The sequence below is a fragment of the Pungitius pungitius genome, chromosome 18 (genome assembly GCF_949316345.1).
Source record: "Pungitius pungitius chromosome 18, fPunPun2.1, whole genome shotgun sequence".
NCBI classification, from domain to species: domain Eukaryota; kingdom Metazoa; phylum Chordata; class Actinopteri; order Perciformes; family Gasterosteidae; genus Pungitius; species Pungitius pungitius.
In genome coordinates, this window is record NC_084917.1 from 11,668,733 (window position 1) to 11,684,047 (window position 15,315).

Sequence of the window (15,315 nt, forward strand, 5' to 3'; positions counted from 1 at the left end):
GTCATGTAGTGGTGACTTGTTGCTTCTTATGATGTGTTTTGGTTCTACTGCCAGTTGGAACAATTGGAAAACCATTCTTAAAAATACTAAAAATGGGTCTATAATACAGTATATATAAATATGTTTGATTCATAAAAAGAAGCCACCACATGTTCTCTAAACACAAGCAGCCGCACAATCACCATGCCTACATTACATTACATTACATTATATTACATGTCATTTAGCTGACGCTTTGATGCAAAGCGAATTACAACAAGTGCCTTTTCATTTTGTCAATTTTACTTGATATTTTTTGTACTTTGTGTTGACAAAGGCATGGAGTTTCAGAACAGACGCCAACTCAAACATTAAGAGAAAGACAGCTTTAAACTCAGCGAGCAGGCACACACTGAAATGCACGTAGGCACTGCAACCAAACGTCCTCGTTAGCTGTTGTAGGAATCAAACTGGAGACCTCTGTACCAGCCTCGGGCGGTGTCTCTACCCACCACCCTCAGCCTGCCACCTACACCCTCCTGCCGCTGAGTCATGAACAGGGAAATGTAGCATTATTTCCATTTGCAGTGTGTTGGAGCAGCTGCTGCCAGCTACCAGGCAGCACTCCCAGTTAGCAGACATTTCCTCATGTGTTAGACCAAAGCCGGCTCCTGTTTAGAACCCAACTCTCATCCCTTCCAACAGGGTTCACCATGCCAAGGAGTCCTGATGTCTCCTGGCCCGCTCCCAAAATAAATGTGCTGCACAACCGAGGGGGAAAATGTCCTCCTGTGTTGAAGCAGTGGCACCATATCTGGACCTGCCGAGGTAATACTTCACAAAAAAGCACATTGAATTGTTTGGTACAAGTTGTTCCCTTTCACAGAGGCCAGAGCGGTAATCAACCCTCCTCCTGCTCTCTCCGCACTGCAGGGAAAAATCCTTCTTGCACATGAGCCATGCTTTTTAGAAGAATTTGAAATCCTCATTTTAACCTCAACCAAAGAGGCAATGATACTGATACTGATCAATTCTGATTCAATACTTTTTTGTCTGACGTCTGAGTTTTTTTTTGTTTAAATCAAGATTTTTTAAGGATTCTCTATTTCGTCATCAACTCCTGCAAACAGAACGGTTAAATGTCAGCCTGCATACAAGGTAAATAAAAAATGGAAACACAATGATAGTTCCGGTCCCCGTTTATGATTGGCTTCGTCACGTTCAATGGCTCTTAAAAATAATAATGACATTAATACAATTGAATAACTATAACACGGGAGTTGTTAATGTGCTCTGACAGACCAAGCAGCAAAAGCAACAGAGTAATAACAACAAAAAGCTCAACAGTGAGGCCCGACAAAAATTGTCAACTAATGTGACACTTAAACCTGCATAAAACAAGAAAGAATAGGTCAAATAAGTCAAATAGCATATTAAATTAAAATGAATTATTGAGTAAAATCAATGAATACAAGTAAAGCAATGACATCAGAAGTAAAAATATATTTTAAGAAGTGATTTAAAGGACTGATTCCTCGAGCCCTATCTCCTCGGGCAGGTCCTTCCACAGCCGAGAGGCACGATGGCTAAAGCGCGTCACTTTAAGTTCTCAGCGTCAACTTTGGAACAGGCACCAGGGCCTCACCTGAGCGTATAAGGCAGCCAGCTGGCTCATAAGGGGTCAACAAGATTTCCCTTTGCACAATATAAACACTCGACTGTGAGCCGTGTATTTGTAGCCCATCACGATTTACAGTGTGAAATCTACCCAATTGCTAGTTTATTTGGGAACGGCCCTGCCATAAATCCTTCCGTCATAGGCCAACAGGTTGTAAAGTCCATATTTTAAACTTTCCTCATCAACATCCATGAGGCGGACAACGTTTACTGCTTTCATTTCATGCTTTTCCCTTAGAAAAAAAGAAAATTAAATACAAAATAAAAAATCAACAACGGTCAACAACAATGTCCAATGTATGGCTTAAATCTGCTGAATACAGTATTTGAAGGTAAATAACCGTTTCAATGAAGACTGAGAGAGTGTGAAGGCTGGTCTGTCTCTGAGTGACATGAGATAATGATGAAATTGATTTTTAGATCAGCAGAAAGGTTACGACTACAGGATGAGAAAATGGTTTAGTTATTGTAAGGATTCAAATGTGCACGTATGCACCCTTTCAAAATCATATTCCTATCATACAATAAAATACATTTTAATACAAACACCCCATCATCAATATTTACATAGAAATAGTTACCTGTTGCGGATACACTCACTTTAGTGCAAAATAGGTCAATTCAAGAGTTGTTATTTTTGCAAGTGGACACTTGTTTCGCTGTGTCAATGTCATTTATGATCTCTGGTCTCTATTATTGACACAATGTTTTTGTTGCCATAGGCTTGATATTCATGTGAAATGGATCTTGATTTAAAAAAAAATCTTTATCCGCATCTGTGGATGGATACTGTTAAATTGGATGCAGATATTAAAGGAAAAGTAGAGGAGGACTAGTAATGACTGACCTGAAGCCTCGGCTGTACTCTTCCTTTAATGCTGTGCCAACCTTATTCTCCCTAACACCCTAAAGTGAGATTGTGAACATGGTAAACATTGTGGGGGCAGAAGCCAATGAGCTCAACTAATGTTAAATGTAAAATTAGCACAGCTACTTCCAGCTGTCAGAAGGAGTAGAAACCGGGCAGTAGGGGAATTATGTTTGACATAAGAAAAAATACTCAAGCAGGGTTACTGAAAACTTGAGTCCAAAATCAGCATTTTTCCGGCACTAAAATTAGGAATTTGAGGAATTTAGAGGGAGTGGTGGTGGGGGCGTTTAACTCTACAACGGCACGTAATTACTTGGTCAGCTGTCGAAGCGCCGATGATGTGTGGCTTCACGTTAAAAGCCCCAGTTTTCCCTTCCCACCTCGGCTCGGCCTCCTCGCCGTTTGAACCCGGCGGCGGTCGGGTGACATCACAGAGGCGATCTACCAGAGGTTATCTGCTGGGGTAAAAGCGAGCTGACTGACGAGCCGCGACAGGCCCTGACAAAACCATTAGCTCCCGTGACCTCCAGCTCACTGCGGTAGCTCCATAACTCGTTTGGGAAGGGGGTGGAAGTGGGAGTGAGGAGGGGGTGGCGGCCTGGATCTTTCACCTCACTGCTTTGATTACCTTTACCCTGTGTTTAATACAGTATTTGTGGACGGTGTTACTGTAACAACAGATTAAGCTGTTCACAGTGCCAGAAACAATAATACTCGCTGGAAGCGGGATTTGTCCTGAGATGTTGAGATGGTTCCAGATAAGAGCCACCAAACGTTCCCAGGAGTATAGGAGGATAAATGTTTTTGCCCACACCTATGCTTTGATTTGATGTGACATAAAGCTCATGTCTGTGAAAACACAGGGGATAAGCTGCTCACTCATCTAAAATCAACTCCTTCATCTTGTTTGCATAACCTCAATATGAACTGAAAATCACAAAAGACTATTTCAGTTTTTAGGGGTTAGTTACATGTTGGGACTTCTTAAAAAAAAATCGTCATTTATTGCCGAATAAAGTGTTGATGGTTGTCCATCACTAAAGAGTTCCAGCACATACCTTCCTCTAACGAACCAAAAGCTTTACTTTTCTGTTTCTTGTATCGGTCAAACAAGAAACAACGTTAGAGAGCTTGTCATCTGTTGGTGTTTTTCTTTGAATTAAGCTGCTTTTCACACCATAAGTCTCTATACTAAGCAAAGCTAAGCTACTCGCTTCCTGACTCCAACTCCATACCTGATGCATCAGTGCTGCGGGAATGAGTCCTTAATCAAGGAGATGGTAAATTGTTCAAGTTCTATTACCGGACCTTCATAGGTCCAGGATAGGATATATATATATATATATATATATATATATATATATATATATATATATATATATATATATATATATATATAGTATATATATAAGCTGCTCTCTTTCTCTTCTCATGCACAAACATATGTGTTTGTGTTGTTGTCACACAATAAACTTGATGATGATGATGAAGTCAGCCACACTGTTTCCAGTTAATTAATTAAACTCAAGGCGAGAACATTGATGGGTGATTTAACAGCGACTCTGCTGTGTTATTTACGCCTCACCAACAAACAGCTGTTAAAAACAAAAGACTGTTTAGCAACTCCAAATGAATTCCATTCACCATTTAGTTTCCCGTAAGTAGTTTTAAGTAGAGGGGGAGGGGGTGTTGTTATACCTCACTGCTGACAGAAATACAATACACGTTGTGTGCATCATTTCAATCACTATTCCATAAAAGGCATTATAACACATTTGGTAAAGTGACGTAGCGGGGTGTCCATATGATCACAACCCCTGCCCCTCTCTCTCTCTCTCTCTCTCTTTCTCTCTCAGGTGGTGGTCCTCAAAGCAATAAACATGCAGACTGCTCACAGCCTAAACATTCCTCTGTAATGGCTGCGGGATAAACATGTTCCCTGCATCATCCTCTGTCTATATCTGCTGGGAAGTGGAGCCTCATTGTAGAAGCGCAGAATCTGCAGGATTCAAACCAAAGCTCACAATCGAACAGAAATGTGGGTGGACATAATGTTGCACTCGGGGCATTTTTCCTTAACTAATACGTGTCCCAGTTATCCAGTAAATAGAAATATCCTTCTCCTTTTCCTGACACATTATTTGTAGAGACCAGCTGTTAACCTCACACACTTCAAAAAGCTGGCGTAGACATTACAGGACTAAATATGAACATTAAAGCGGTTCGTGCACATTCCCCCAGGCTTTACAACTTTCAATCACACTTTTAAATCCATGCGTTTCCTTCAGCGCGAACTTACTTCTCCCGCGCTCCTTCATGGAACTAATGAGATGCTTGTACACGTTGTGGTGGTCCTCGTACGGCTCGGCCTCCACCGTGATGTTCATCTTGTTCTTCAGGTTCAGGAAGATGCCCTCCGACAGAAAGTAGTGCGGCCGGTCGTCGTGCCGCAGGTCGTGGTAGATCACCAAGGCCCGGGACGTCCAGTTGAAGTGCGTGTGCAGGGCGTTCGCGAAGTCCCCGAGCTTGGTGGTGGACGGCCCGCTGCGCACAATGGTCCGGTACTCCTCTCGCTCGTCGAAGCCGAACGCGGGGGCTCCGGCTGTGATCAGCGGGAGTTTCCAGTGGGACGCGAAGCGCCCCACGGAGGCCAGCGGGTACACGCACCCGGGGCCGAAGAACGCGTCCGGACGGATGTAGAGCTTGGCGTCCACGGCCACGACCTGCGCCACGGTCTCGGCGCACGAGCCGGCGACGGGGTCCTCCGTGCTGTAGTTGAGGATGTTGATGAAGCGGCCGAGCAGCAGTCGGTGTTTGCCGTGCAGGTCCTCGTGCGCCATGAGGATGGCTGGCAGGACGCGCGGCAGAGCCCACGGGTACTTGTGGTGGTTGTCCGGGAGCATCACCGCTATGGTTATGTTGCCTCGGCAGCCGGGCAGGAGGCAGCAGGACAGCGCGGCGAGGAGGCAGCATCCCAGCGCGTTTCTGTATCCCATTTCGCGCCCGAGCCGCTTGTAAGTCCCAGACTGGAAAGTTACGGCCACGGAGAGCGCACCGTTTGGAGAGGAGACGCGGCCGGCTTTTGCACCCCGACGCCACACCATAAGTATCCGTCTCCCTCGCTCCCGGTCTCCTTCTCTCTTTTTCAAATGTCAAACAAAGTCGGTAAAGGGATCATTCTGTCGTGCCGGCGCGGCGGTGCCATGCGTCTCCGTCTGCGTAATATCCACGTGAGATAAAGCTTCTCCGTACTTCCAAAAGCGACTCCTCCAGCGCGGCGTGGTCCTTCACACTGACAGCCTGTGGGAGAGTAATGACATCGATCCAGATGACTACAATTTAAACGAGAGCAGCCTTCTGCTCGGCCCCCACGCGTCACACACTGTAAGGAAAGCCCCCCCGACCACTAGATTAAGGGGATTGTTCTACAGGTGAAAGTGTTGTCGAATACGTTTCCAGCGAGTTGGTATGGTTTTAAATGTAGAAAAATCTCTCATGAAGTGCAAATGTTGTTAATAAAAAAAGAGAGTTCTGACATGGATGTTTATTTATTTTTTTAAACACAGACAAAAGGATGATGTTGTTAAATGAAAAGCATGTGATGCTAAACCAAAGTGCGAAATACAAGATTACATGTGAAAAGGGTTTTTTTGTTGCAGTGTTTAAATTCAAATGTCAAATAGGCCGTGAGTCGCCCCCTGTCTGCCAATTCACGTGCCTCCTGTGCGTAATTACTGTTAAAGGATTAGGGATTGTGTTGGGGGGTGAAGCTTTTAATGGGTTTGATTGTTCACAGCCAGTTGGATTTTATTGAGAGGAAGTGTAATCTGATACATGATATACTCTATATGTTATATGTTTACTATATACTATACATGTTTGCTTGGTAGATTTCATTGATTGATTGACACAAGAGGCGTCACATCGATCACAGTGACTGAATTGCTCCTCCTGCTGGTCGGTCCTTGTATGAGGCTCGAAGGAAAAGTTTAAGTTTAATTCTTGGATCACTCAAAAAACAAAAAAAAGACGTCCCACCGGTCACTCCCTTCACACTCCACATGCACATACTCTTACACTTGCACTTAACTTTTAACTTTTTAACTTAAAAAATTAAACTTACAAATAGCATTATATTTTATTATATATTGTTGTCCATTGTCTAACTGTCTGCTGTTATGCACCAACTGTTGAGATTTTATTCATAACAGTGTATATTTACATCTGGAGTAGACCTTTAGAAAATACCCTCCGCAGCTGATAGAATTCACTCCAGCAATTATATTAAAATATAAAACATGTTTTTCCTCTTACCTATAGTGCTTTTTATCAATTTAGATTTCTTTTTTTGAGTGAGTTGTCAAGTTTTTTACGTTTCGGCCTGGAGACGTCTGCCTTATCTCAAATATAATGGAACTACATGGACAACAAGGTCTGTAGATTATAGAGGTAACCAGATCATGGCTTCTGGAGAAATTGAACCACATCTCAACTGGCCAAATGTATTCTTTTGGTACTTTGAACACCAAAAGCCAAGTGTCATAGTTTCATTGGAGAGAAGGGGGGCATACGTATATCTCTCAAACAATGCCACTCACACCAAAGCAATGTAGGTTTAAAGGCTCATTTAAAGGCATCTTTTTTGTTGCAGACATCTTGACTTCTCGCAGCAGTAAAAGCTCACTAAATTAGTTCAGTTCCACATGGCTTCAGAGGGGTCAGGGGTCAGCACTGTGCTCGGGGTCTGGAATAGGACCTGAAAGGACACTTTTAAAAAGATGTAAAAGGACACCCTTTGTATAATTCAGGTACATGTAGCAAATCAAATTGGATTTTGATCACACCACTGCAGCACCTTGAATCAGACGCCTTTGGATTCCAGCATTCACTGTAAAAGCATCCACTTTGTATCTTGTTTAGTTGAGGAATTTTATGTCATTGTGTCAAATGTCAAGGAGTCATTTTATTTTAATCAACACACGTTCCAGGGGGGATGTGGAACTGCATTTTAACCCCATTAGAATATAAATACAAATCTTGAATGTTCCTTACTAAACAAGGACAGCACTGCATGATGAAGATGTATTTGAATTAGTATTACACAATGCTCATACTTTAGGAACAAGAGGAGTATCAAGACCTCAACATGTCTGAATATAAACACACACACACCTGTTGTGGCTGTTTATGAATGATTTTATTGGTCAAAGAGTCTGTTCGGGGATGACAGTGATTGAGCAGAAACCAGAAGCAGAAATATCTCATCAGACATTCACGTTCCCACGATTCCTACATCCCATTATTAAAAGACATTTATTTAATGCTGATACCATCGACACACAGGAGAAATTTACTGACAGGAAACACTTACAGGATTGTCAACTTTTACATTCTGATTGTTCAAAAGCTTAAAACAAAAACAAATTGGGAAAAACAGTTGAACAGATAAACCTACTGATATGTGTATTGTCCCAGAATGGAACAGGAAAAGTAAAAATAAAGATGTAAAGCTATTTTCATCTTGTTTTCATACATGATGAAGTTTCTTTATTATTTTTTAAGGTAGCCTGTCTGTGGACCCATCTCTATGTTTGCCATTCTGTAGCCTCACATCTTCTTTCTTTACTCCTTCAGCCAGCTGAGCAGCTGAGGCGTGTAATAGGTGATGATGATGTCAGCGCCTGCAGCACAGAGGTGGAGAAACAAAAAACAAAAAGAAATGCCAGCAATCAGATTAAATGTAGATTTAAAGTTACATCAATTTACAATAAAATGTATCCATATTTGAGGACACTGATTGTCCATCTAAAACTCCATTCACATGCTTTTTCCATTCTTCACATATGTTCACTATTTGCGTCACATTGTTCAACGCGGTGCACCTCCATGAAAGCCTTCCCTTTACTTGCAGGCTGTCCATTGTCCTGTCTCTATGACAGCAGGCTTTTCACTCCACCTTTGAAGGGTGACTATAAAAGAACGACCCAATAACAATCAACTGCTTTGCCTTCGGACGTAGCCGTTCGACCCGCTGAACGACACGACTACACCCCGGCAGTGATGGGAGGACGCGGCGATGTGAGTGATGTGCGCGTCCACTCCCCCTCCCGCCTCCTCCCGCGCCCTCTCACCTGCCCGGCGGAAGGCGGTCATGGCCTCCATCACAGCGGCCCGCAGGTCGAACGCTCCGGCCTGCGCTCCGTGCCACATCATGGCGAACTCCCCCGACACGTTGTACACCGCCAGGGGGTGAGTCGGGAACTGAGGGGAAGAGTGCGAGGGGAAAACAACCATCGCTGTCATCAAAGAGAGGACTTACTCCAAAAGGAACAATATTTCCAGAATGACGGGTTGTTTGTGGAATGTCTTCTAAAAGCAAAGGGAAAATGTCCTCGGTTGACCCAAAGCCGGTTCAGTTACAGACCTTGTCCTTGACTTCTCTCACGATGTCCAGATACGGCAGACCTGGTTTCACCATCAGCATGTCAGCTCCTTCTCTCACGTCTCGCTCCTGCAGCGCAGAACCACCGACGGTGAGACAAGCGCTCCTACACCTGCAGCCTGAATGCTCACACGCAAACGCGCTTACCACGGCCCGGAGGGCGAGTCCTCTGGCTCCGGGTGGTAGCTGGTAGCATCGTCTGTCCCCAAAGGCCGGCTTGGACTGTGCAGCGTCTCTGTGAACACACACAGCGGACAGCTTCAGTCTAGTCGAACGTCAGGGAGTTGTTGCACTGATCCGTTTACGCTCAACCTCAAAGAGCACTTGCTTACCTGAACGGGCCGTAATAACAAGAAGCAAACTTTGCACTGTAGCTCAGCACTGAAGCCTGGAGGAAAAAAAAAAAGATGCTCAGGAGCTATGACCAAAAATGAATGTATCCTACACCTTAATGTAAATGATTAGTCTGTGCCATAGAACGCCATTGTAGTATTATTATAATGGAGCTACAATGTTGCTCTGGGTGACTCAATTCGAAATTCACCATTCTGCTATTGTAAATACTTCCTGTAGCAACAAATGTGTATTAATCAAGACAGAAAAGGAGTCAAATGGCTTGCTGAAACCTACAGTGCCGAGCTCATTAAGAAAGTTACTTAGCCCTTTCTACATGTCTCTGCATGTTTCTTCACTGCGCAGGGATTTTAGGTCCGTTACCTTGTTCCCCATACCGTTCGATATCAGGGCATGTTTTATGGCTCGGACCCTTCCATCCATCATGTCGGAGGGAGCAATGATGTGACAGCCTGCAGAGCAGGACGACACTATTAGCGCCGGCCATTATAAAACGACATCAGCCTTGCAACGCTACGGTGAGAGCAAACTTCCTCACCGGCGCGGGCGTAGGCCACCGACACTTCTGCCAGGCGCAGACAGCTGGCGTCATTGTTCAGAGTACCGTCGTCGTTCAGGATACCTGCAGGAAAAACACTATTATTAACACTAAATATGTGGGCATTGTTTTCCCCCCTTTTTCGTGCTGCTCTTTAAGTTAAATGAACAGAAGGCAAGTCGTGGAGGATACGGACCACAGTGTCCGTGTGACGTGTAGGGACACAAGCAGACGTCGCACGCCACCAGCAGCTCCGGGAACAAAGACCTGATCTTCTTCACCGCCAGTACAGCGGGCGTGTCGTCCGTGTCGGCGCCTGAACCCTTGTCGTCCTAACGGGAACGAGACGCTCAGTGAGTTTGTCTCTTTCCACGGGGCGTGGACATTAATCTGCTTGTTAACACACTTTACATCCAGACACCAGAGCGTTGGTGCAGTCCGTATTTTTATAACATACTGTAGTATTAGTAAGGAATGAGTGCTACATGTTTGATGTCACAGAAACTGTGATGAATGCAAATCCCACTGTTGTGACAGTTGGATTTTCAACATGATCCCCCCCCTAAACCTCTTGTAGTTTTAGATACCTTTTCTATTTTTGCAGGCACACCAAAGATCAGCACACATTTCAAGCCGTTCTCCACAAGAGGCCGCAACATTCCCTCCAGCTTGTTCACCCCGTATCTATGGAAACATAAGAGAGTAACATCAAAACCCATAAGGGCCTTTTGGGGAATGTTTGAAATGACAATGAAAACAATCTTAAGAGGTTTTGTTCAAAACAAGGAACTATATTCTTATATGCATTGAAAGAAATGGTCTAATTTCAAACAACTCTGTACAGTTCAGTCAGTGTGTTTTGTAATTCGGGTCACAAAAAAGTGAAGGCCGGTTTTTGCAGTTTGGTTTTGGTGCGTGGGAAATAGAAGTCTAACGGATTCTTTTCTTATCTTGTTGTGGGTCCAGCCTTTGGCTCCGAGTCCACCCTATTTTTATCTGGAGACAACACCCTCAGTGGGTTTACAGCTGCAGTGTGACAAGTAACTGCGAGTGTGTGTGTGTGTGTGTGTGTGTGTGTGTACTAAGACAAGACCATTGTTTAAGTTTTCCCAACAGTGGCATGTGATGTTGGATTCAGGTTTGGGATGTCTATGATAGGCTTTGTCCCTCTTACCTGGCCTGTCCCGGCAGGCTGCAAATGGGCTCCACAGCATCGGCACTGTCTCTGTGGGAGAGTGACAAAAAGCCAAGATTGACGCCTGATCCATTAGAAAAGGACATACATATATTGTACTATATCTAATTCCTCAACCGCAGTACCTTTTTTTTTTACACCTTTTCATGAGATTGCAATTTGTAAATACAAAGGAATTTAATTTACGTGACAAAGATCGGGTAGATGAGATTGTCAGGTCTTAAATCTGCAACGCAGGTCTGCCAGTATCGCAGCGTTGGATGGAAATAGCCGCTGTGGATGATGGACTCTGCCGGTGTCTGCATCTTTACTCTGAGAACATTAGTGATAACACACAAAGGGTAACACAGGGAAGAGGTCAGGTTCTGTCAAAATACCGCTTCATCTCGCCTTAGTCACCAATAAAACTGACCAGGCATGCGTGACGCCGCTTCTCTAAACAGCAGCATGGCTCTGTACTTTCTCACTGCAGAATATGCCACATGTTTTCAAAACTCCATTAAATAGGACCCTTTTACCTTAATTGGCAATTTAATCCTGTTTTTCTTCTTAATAATAGTTTAGCTTGTATGGGTTGTGGTATCAGGGCCTGCATTGATGACCTGATATGAAATTGAACCCTTGGTGCAAAAAAGTTATGAGTACGAGGCAAAGTGGATTCAGGAAATGGCAGATTACAAAGATCCCTAGCCATTTCACTACTACGTAGTGTTTATGTTGTGTTGCAGCGTGCACAGACATGTTTTCAGACATGTGTGACCCTGAGCTATTCAACCAGAAGACGTTTGTCACCTTCGCTGGCAAAACCCCTTGATTCTACACGTTCAACGTACAGTACATGTCGAAGCCACGACCAACAGAATACATTGTGTTAACTCTTCAATATTAGACTCCAAAAACTCCGAAAACACTATAAATTATTCAATAAGTCGGTGTACTTACCACTGGAAAAGACAATCGGCGACTTCCCCTCACTTCTGTCAACTCAGAGTGTTTCTTCTCTGGTTTTGTCTGATGGTTCGCGGGTGACTTGGTGACGCACTACCGCCCCCCACTGACTGGGGTGCGCGTGGTATTACACCGGGGATAAGGAAAGAATCCAAATGCCAATATTACATTTGTGTTATAACTAAATGCAATTCATAATCAGCATTGCATCAAAGGTAAAAGTGGAGCTGTGGAACACAAACGCATCAATTGGAAAATAATTGCAAACTGACCCAAATCAGTCAGTCCTCTCGGCCTCCGTACAATCGGAATTACTCGTCTCGCGACATTTCCCAGGAGGAAAAGCAGCTACGATGCTAATGGTTTGATAGCTTTGTGATATGGACAGTTTCACCATCGGCTGGATGGAGAAGGAAACACCTGACTGTTATTAAGGTAAAGTAACGTGAATTGACATTAAAATAACAGTGCTATACGCCAATGCTTGCGTTCTGTTGGTAATCAGATGGCTTGTACTCACGTAGTATCTGACTGGTCAGCTTAGGGTGATATCGGCTAACTATGCTGTTTGTATCATCGATGTAACGTTATTATAGTAATAAAGTCACGTGTAAGTTCATTTCAAACTCAATATTACATTACCATAACCATAGCTAGTATCTAGCTGAGGTTATTCGGTCTAAATGGTCAACGGACAATGTGATGAAATCAATGAGGAGAGCTGCAGCCGCTGCCTAACCGACGTTAGCTGTGTACTAATACTGGGAGATGTGATTTGGGCCTTGTATACTTTGCGTTATAGTCATTGTGTGGCTGTATGCCTCGTGCATCTGTCTGATGTAACGCATTGTATCTTCTGTACTTATATTGTGTTTTCTTTGTCATACATAAGGAAGGGTTTCCAGAGATTGGGAGCACTTCCTGCCATCAAATTCCAGATCATCGCCGTCGTCATCATCATCATCATCATCATCAGGATGGATTTGAAGATGTAGCCAAGAGTGCAGTGGGTCACCTTTGCAGCACCTCACCAATCCTGAGTAATCAGTAACTTCTTGCTGCGATCTGGAGCCCTTTGCACCCTAACCCCGGCTGCCTTGTGCGCTACTCTTCCACCGTCAGTCAGTCCGCAGCTGGTAGAAGACCCATCCGTCCTCCGTTATGCTGTTCTCCTTGAAGGAACTGGTCCAGTGGCTGGGCTTTGCCACCTTTGAACTCTTTCTCCACCTGCTAGCTTTTCTGGTCTTCAGCATGCTGGTCGCTCTGCGAGCTGACATGTTCACGCCCGCACTGAGCTGGTGGGTGGTGTTTGTCCCGCTGTTTGCTGCCGATGGCCTCAGCACCTACTTCACGGCCATCGTGTCGATCCGGCTCTACCAGGAGAATGAGAAGCGCCTTGCAGTGCTGCGGCTCCTCTGGGTGCTGACGGTGCTCAGCCTGAAGCTGGTGTGCGAGGTGCTGCTGTGCCAGAAGCTGGCGCAGCAGGAGCAAGCCAGAGACCTGTGGTATGGCCTCATCGTCTCGCCGCTGTTCATCCTGCTGCAGCTGCTGATGATACGAGCGTGCCGCGTCAACTGAGGAGAGGCCGTTCGTTAGTTCGCATCACCGACCACACAGGAAGAAAGAGCAATCGTCATCTGCCATTAGAGATTTAAAGCATAACAATGGCGTCAATTATCTTTTGGCTGCTTTTTCTACACGTAAAAGAAGAAAAGCCACAAAGCAGGTTTTCATTCACGTTTGCTTGTCCAAAAAGAGTTTGTACATATTTGTGTTTCCAATAGCTACGAAATGGACACAAGTCCGTCCTTGCTTGAGTTATAGTGCAGTATTTCTCTTCCCTGGAAAATGGAGGATATTGTATAGCAGCACCATAAGTTCTCAATGAGATTGATGGGGGGGGGGCAATGAATATGTATACAAGTCATTGTTTTTCTGAGTCCCTATACACCAGGGTGGTTTGCTGGTCTTTTTTTTATACTTTTAGGAATACGAAGAGTCACCAGTACATGTGTATTTGTCATGGTGTGCCTTTTACACAGTGCAATCAATGTTAAACAATGGGCCATGAGGACAATGTATACCAGAGTTATGTTTTATTGCACATGTGCACAATTTAAATAACAGTTGAAACTTAAAGGCTGCAATGCCCTAGCCACTCTTTTTGGACAACTGTCTTGGGTGACAGCTGAAGAGATGCACCAAAAATATGCTTTTTTCCTCCCAGAGCAAACCATTGCTTGCAACACAATATGGTTCGGTTTATTATCGTGTGTCTTACTTTGTTGCCTGTTTCAAGAAGTGTCGCTCACCACCGCACTCCCCTCCCCACAAGTTGCCTCGCTTGTCCATTTCATCAAGGAGAACAGTCTGAAGAGCAATAAACTGGCTCTGAAACTTCTGCTCACAGTCTCACATCCACGTAGGAGAACTGAATGTGATTTCTGCTGATCAGTCAGTTGTGTACACGTCTTCTTTGTGTATTGCTATTTATTTGTACAATATGTAATATATTTGATCTGAGTTTGATCCTACCTTGTGACTGTAATGGCTGTATGATTGGTCTCATTTTAAGGTAATTTGCCATTGTCAATTATGTGTTATATGTTGATTTTGGAAAGAAATTGACTAAATCTTATTTATGTTCTTAATGTTCTTTTTATTGCACCCTTATTGTCCTGTGTATATACTTGTGAATAAACCATAAACATTTATCCGATGTCGTCCAGTGTGTAAACATCGAGTCTGTCGATAGGCTTTAGTCTACCTGGCCGCCAGGAGGCGCTACTGGACTTTTAAAATATGTAGCACAATACTTGTATGTTTTAAACGTAAGTCAAATTTGCAAAATACCTTTTCGGAAGGAGATGACGTTTGAAAAGAAAATATTATTTTCCTGACTGTTTTACAGTAAATTCAACAGGGGGTGTAAATCAGTCTTCAGACTGCAAACAGATGCATCACACTGCATATCCTTCACTTATATCTTAATTTTTTGTCGAGCATTAACAGCTTTATTGTTGCATATGTTTGCTCGTTATGTGATGGATTGTGTCTTAAATTAATGCCATTGAATGTATTTGCCATTTCATGTTACAGTTCTTAAAATATTACCGCCAATGAAGATGATAATAAATCAAAAATAAATGTGTTTTGATAGAATATTTTAACGTCACCTCTCAGATTTCAGAAGCACCCCGAGGACGTGACTTCTATTTACTCCAGCTGATTTAATTCCTCTCAAGCATTTTACCTTCTGACCTATTTATTTTATGCATTTGATTATTTGCATTTCCTCCCGTGTGTTCTTT

The 15,315-nt window shown here is 43.7% G+C and overlaps 3 protein-coding genes across 4 annotated transcripts in view; 1 reads left to right on the forward strand and 2 right to left on the reverse strand.

Moving 5' to 3' along the window:
• npr2 (natriuretic peptide receptor 2) overlaps nucleotides 1–6,232 on the reverse strand; it is a 41,576-nt gene extending 35,344 nt beyond the window's left edge. Inside the window, exon 1 of the mRNA XM_037485316.2 lies at nucleotides 4,827–6,232. Coding sequence (XP_037341213.2) covers nucleotides 4,827–5,631 — 805 coding nt within the window. The 5' untranslated portion in view covers nucleotides 5,632–6,232. The remainder of the gene's footprint in view (nucleotides 1–4,826) is intronic.
• Nucleotides 6,233–7,673: 1,441 nt separating this feature from the next.
• Nucleotides 7,674–12,397, reverse strand: alad (aminolevulinate dehydratase). The gene is made up of 13 exons (XM_037485304.2): nucleotides 12,277–12,397; nucleotides 11,999–12,114; nucleotides 11,243–11,368; nucleotides 11,036–11,086; nucleotides 10,449–10,545; nucleotides 10,058–10,193; nucleotides 9,862–9,945; nucleotides 9,687–9,775; nucleotides 9,302–9,357; nucleotides 9,117–9,204; nucleotides 8,952–9,038; nucleotides 8,659–8,788; nucleotides 7,674–8,208 (listed from the first exon to the last, which is right to left on the reverse strand). Exons 3-13 carry the CDS (start codon nucleotides 11,359–11,361, stop codon nucleotides 8,150–8,152), a joined length of 996 nt encoding a protein of 331 aa, XP_037341201.2. The 5' UTR covers nucleotides 11,362–11,368; nucleotides 11,999–12,114; nucleotides 12,277–12,397; the 3' UTR covers nucleotides 7,674–8,149.
• Nucleotides 12,310–15,142, forward strand: tmem203 (transmembrane protein 203). Of its 2 annotated transcripts, none has more exons than XM_037485305.2 (2): nucleotides 12,310–12,439; nucleotides 12,897–15,142. In XM_037485305.2, the coding sequence occupies exon 2, from the start codon at nucleotides 13,166–13,168 to the stop codon at nucleotides 13,580–13,582; it is 417 nt and encodes a 138-aa protein (XP_037341202.1). In that variant the 5' UTR covers nucleotides 12,310–12,439; nucleotides 12,897–13,165; the 3' UTR covers nucleotides 13,583–15,142. The 2 variants fall into 2 exon arrangements, with proteins under 2 accessions (XP_037341202.1, XP_062414856.1); XM_062558872.1 differs by lacking the exon at nucleotides 12,310–12,439 and adding an exon at nucleotides 12,505–12,614.
• Nucleotides 15,143–15,315: the final 173 nt, after the last annotated feature.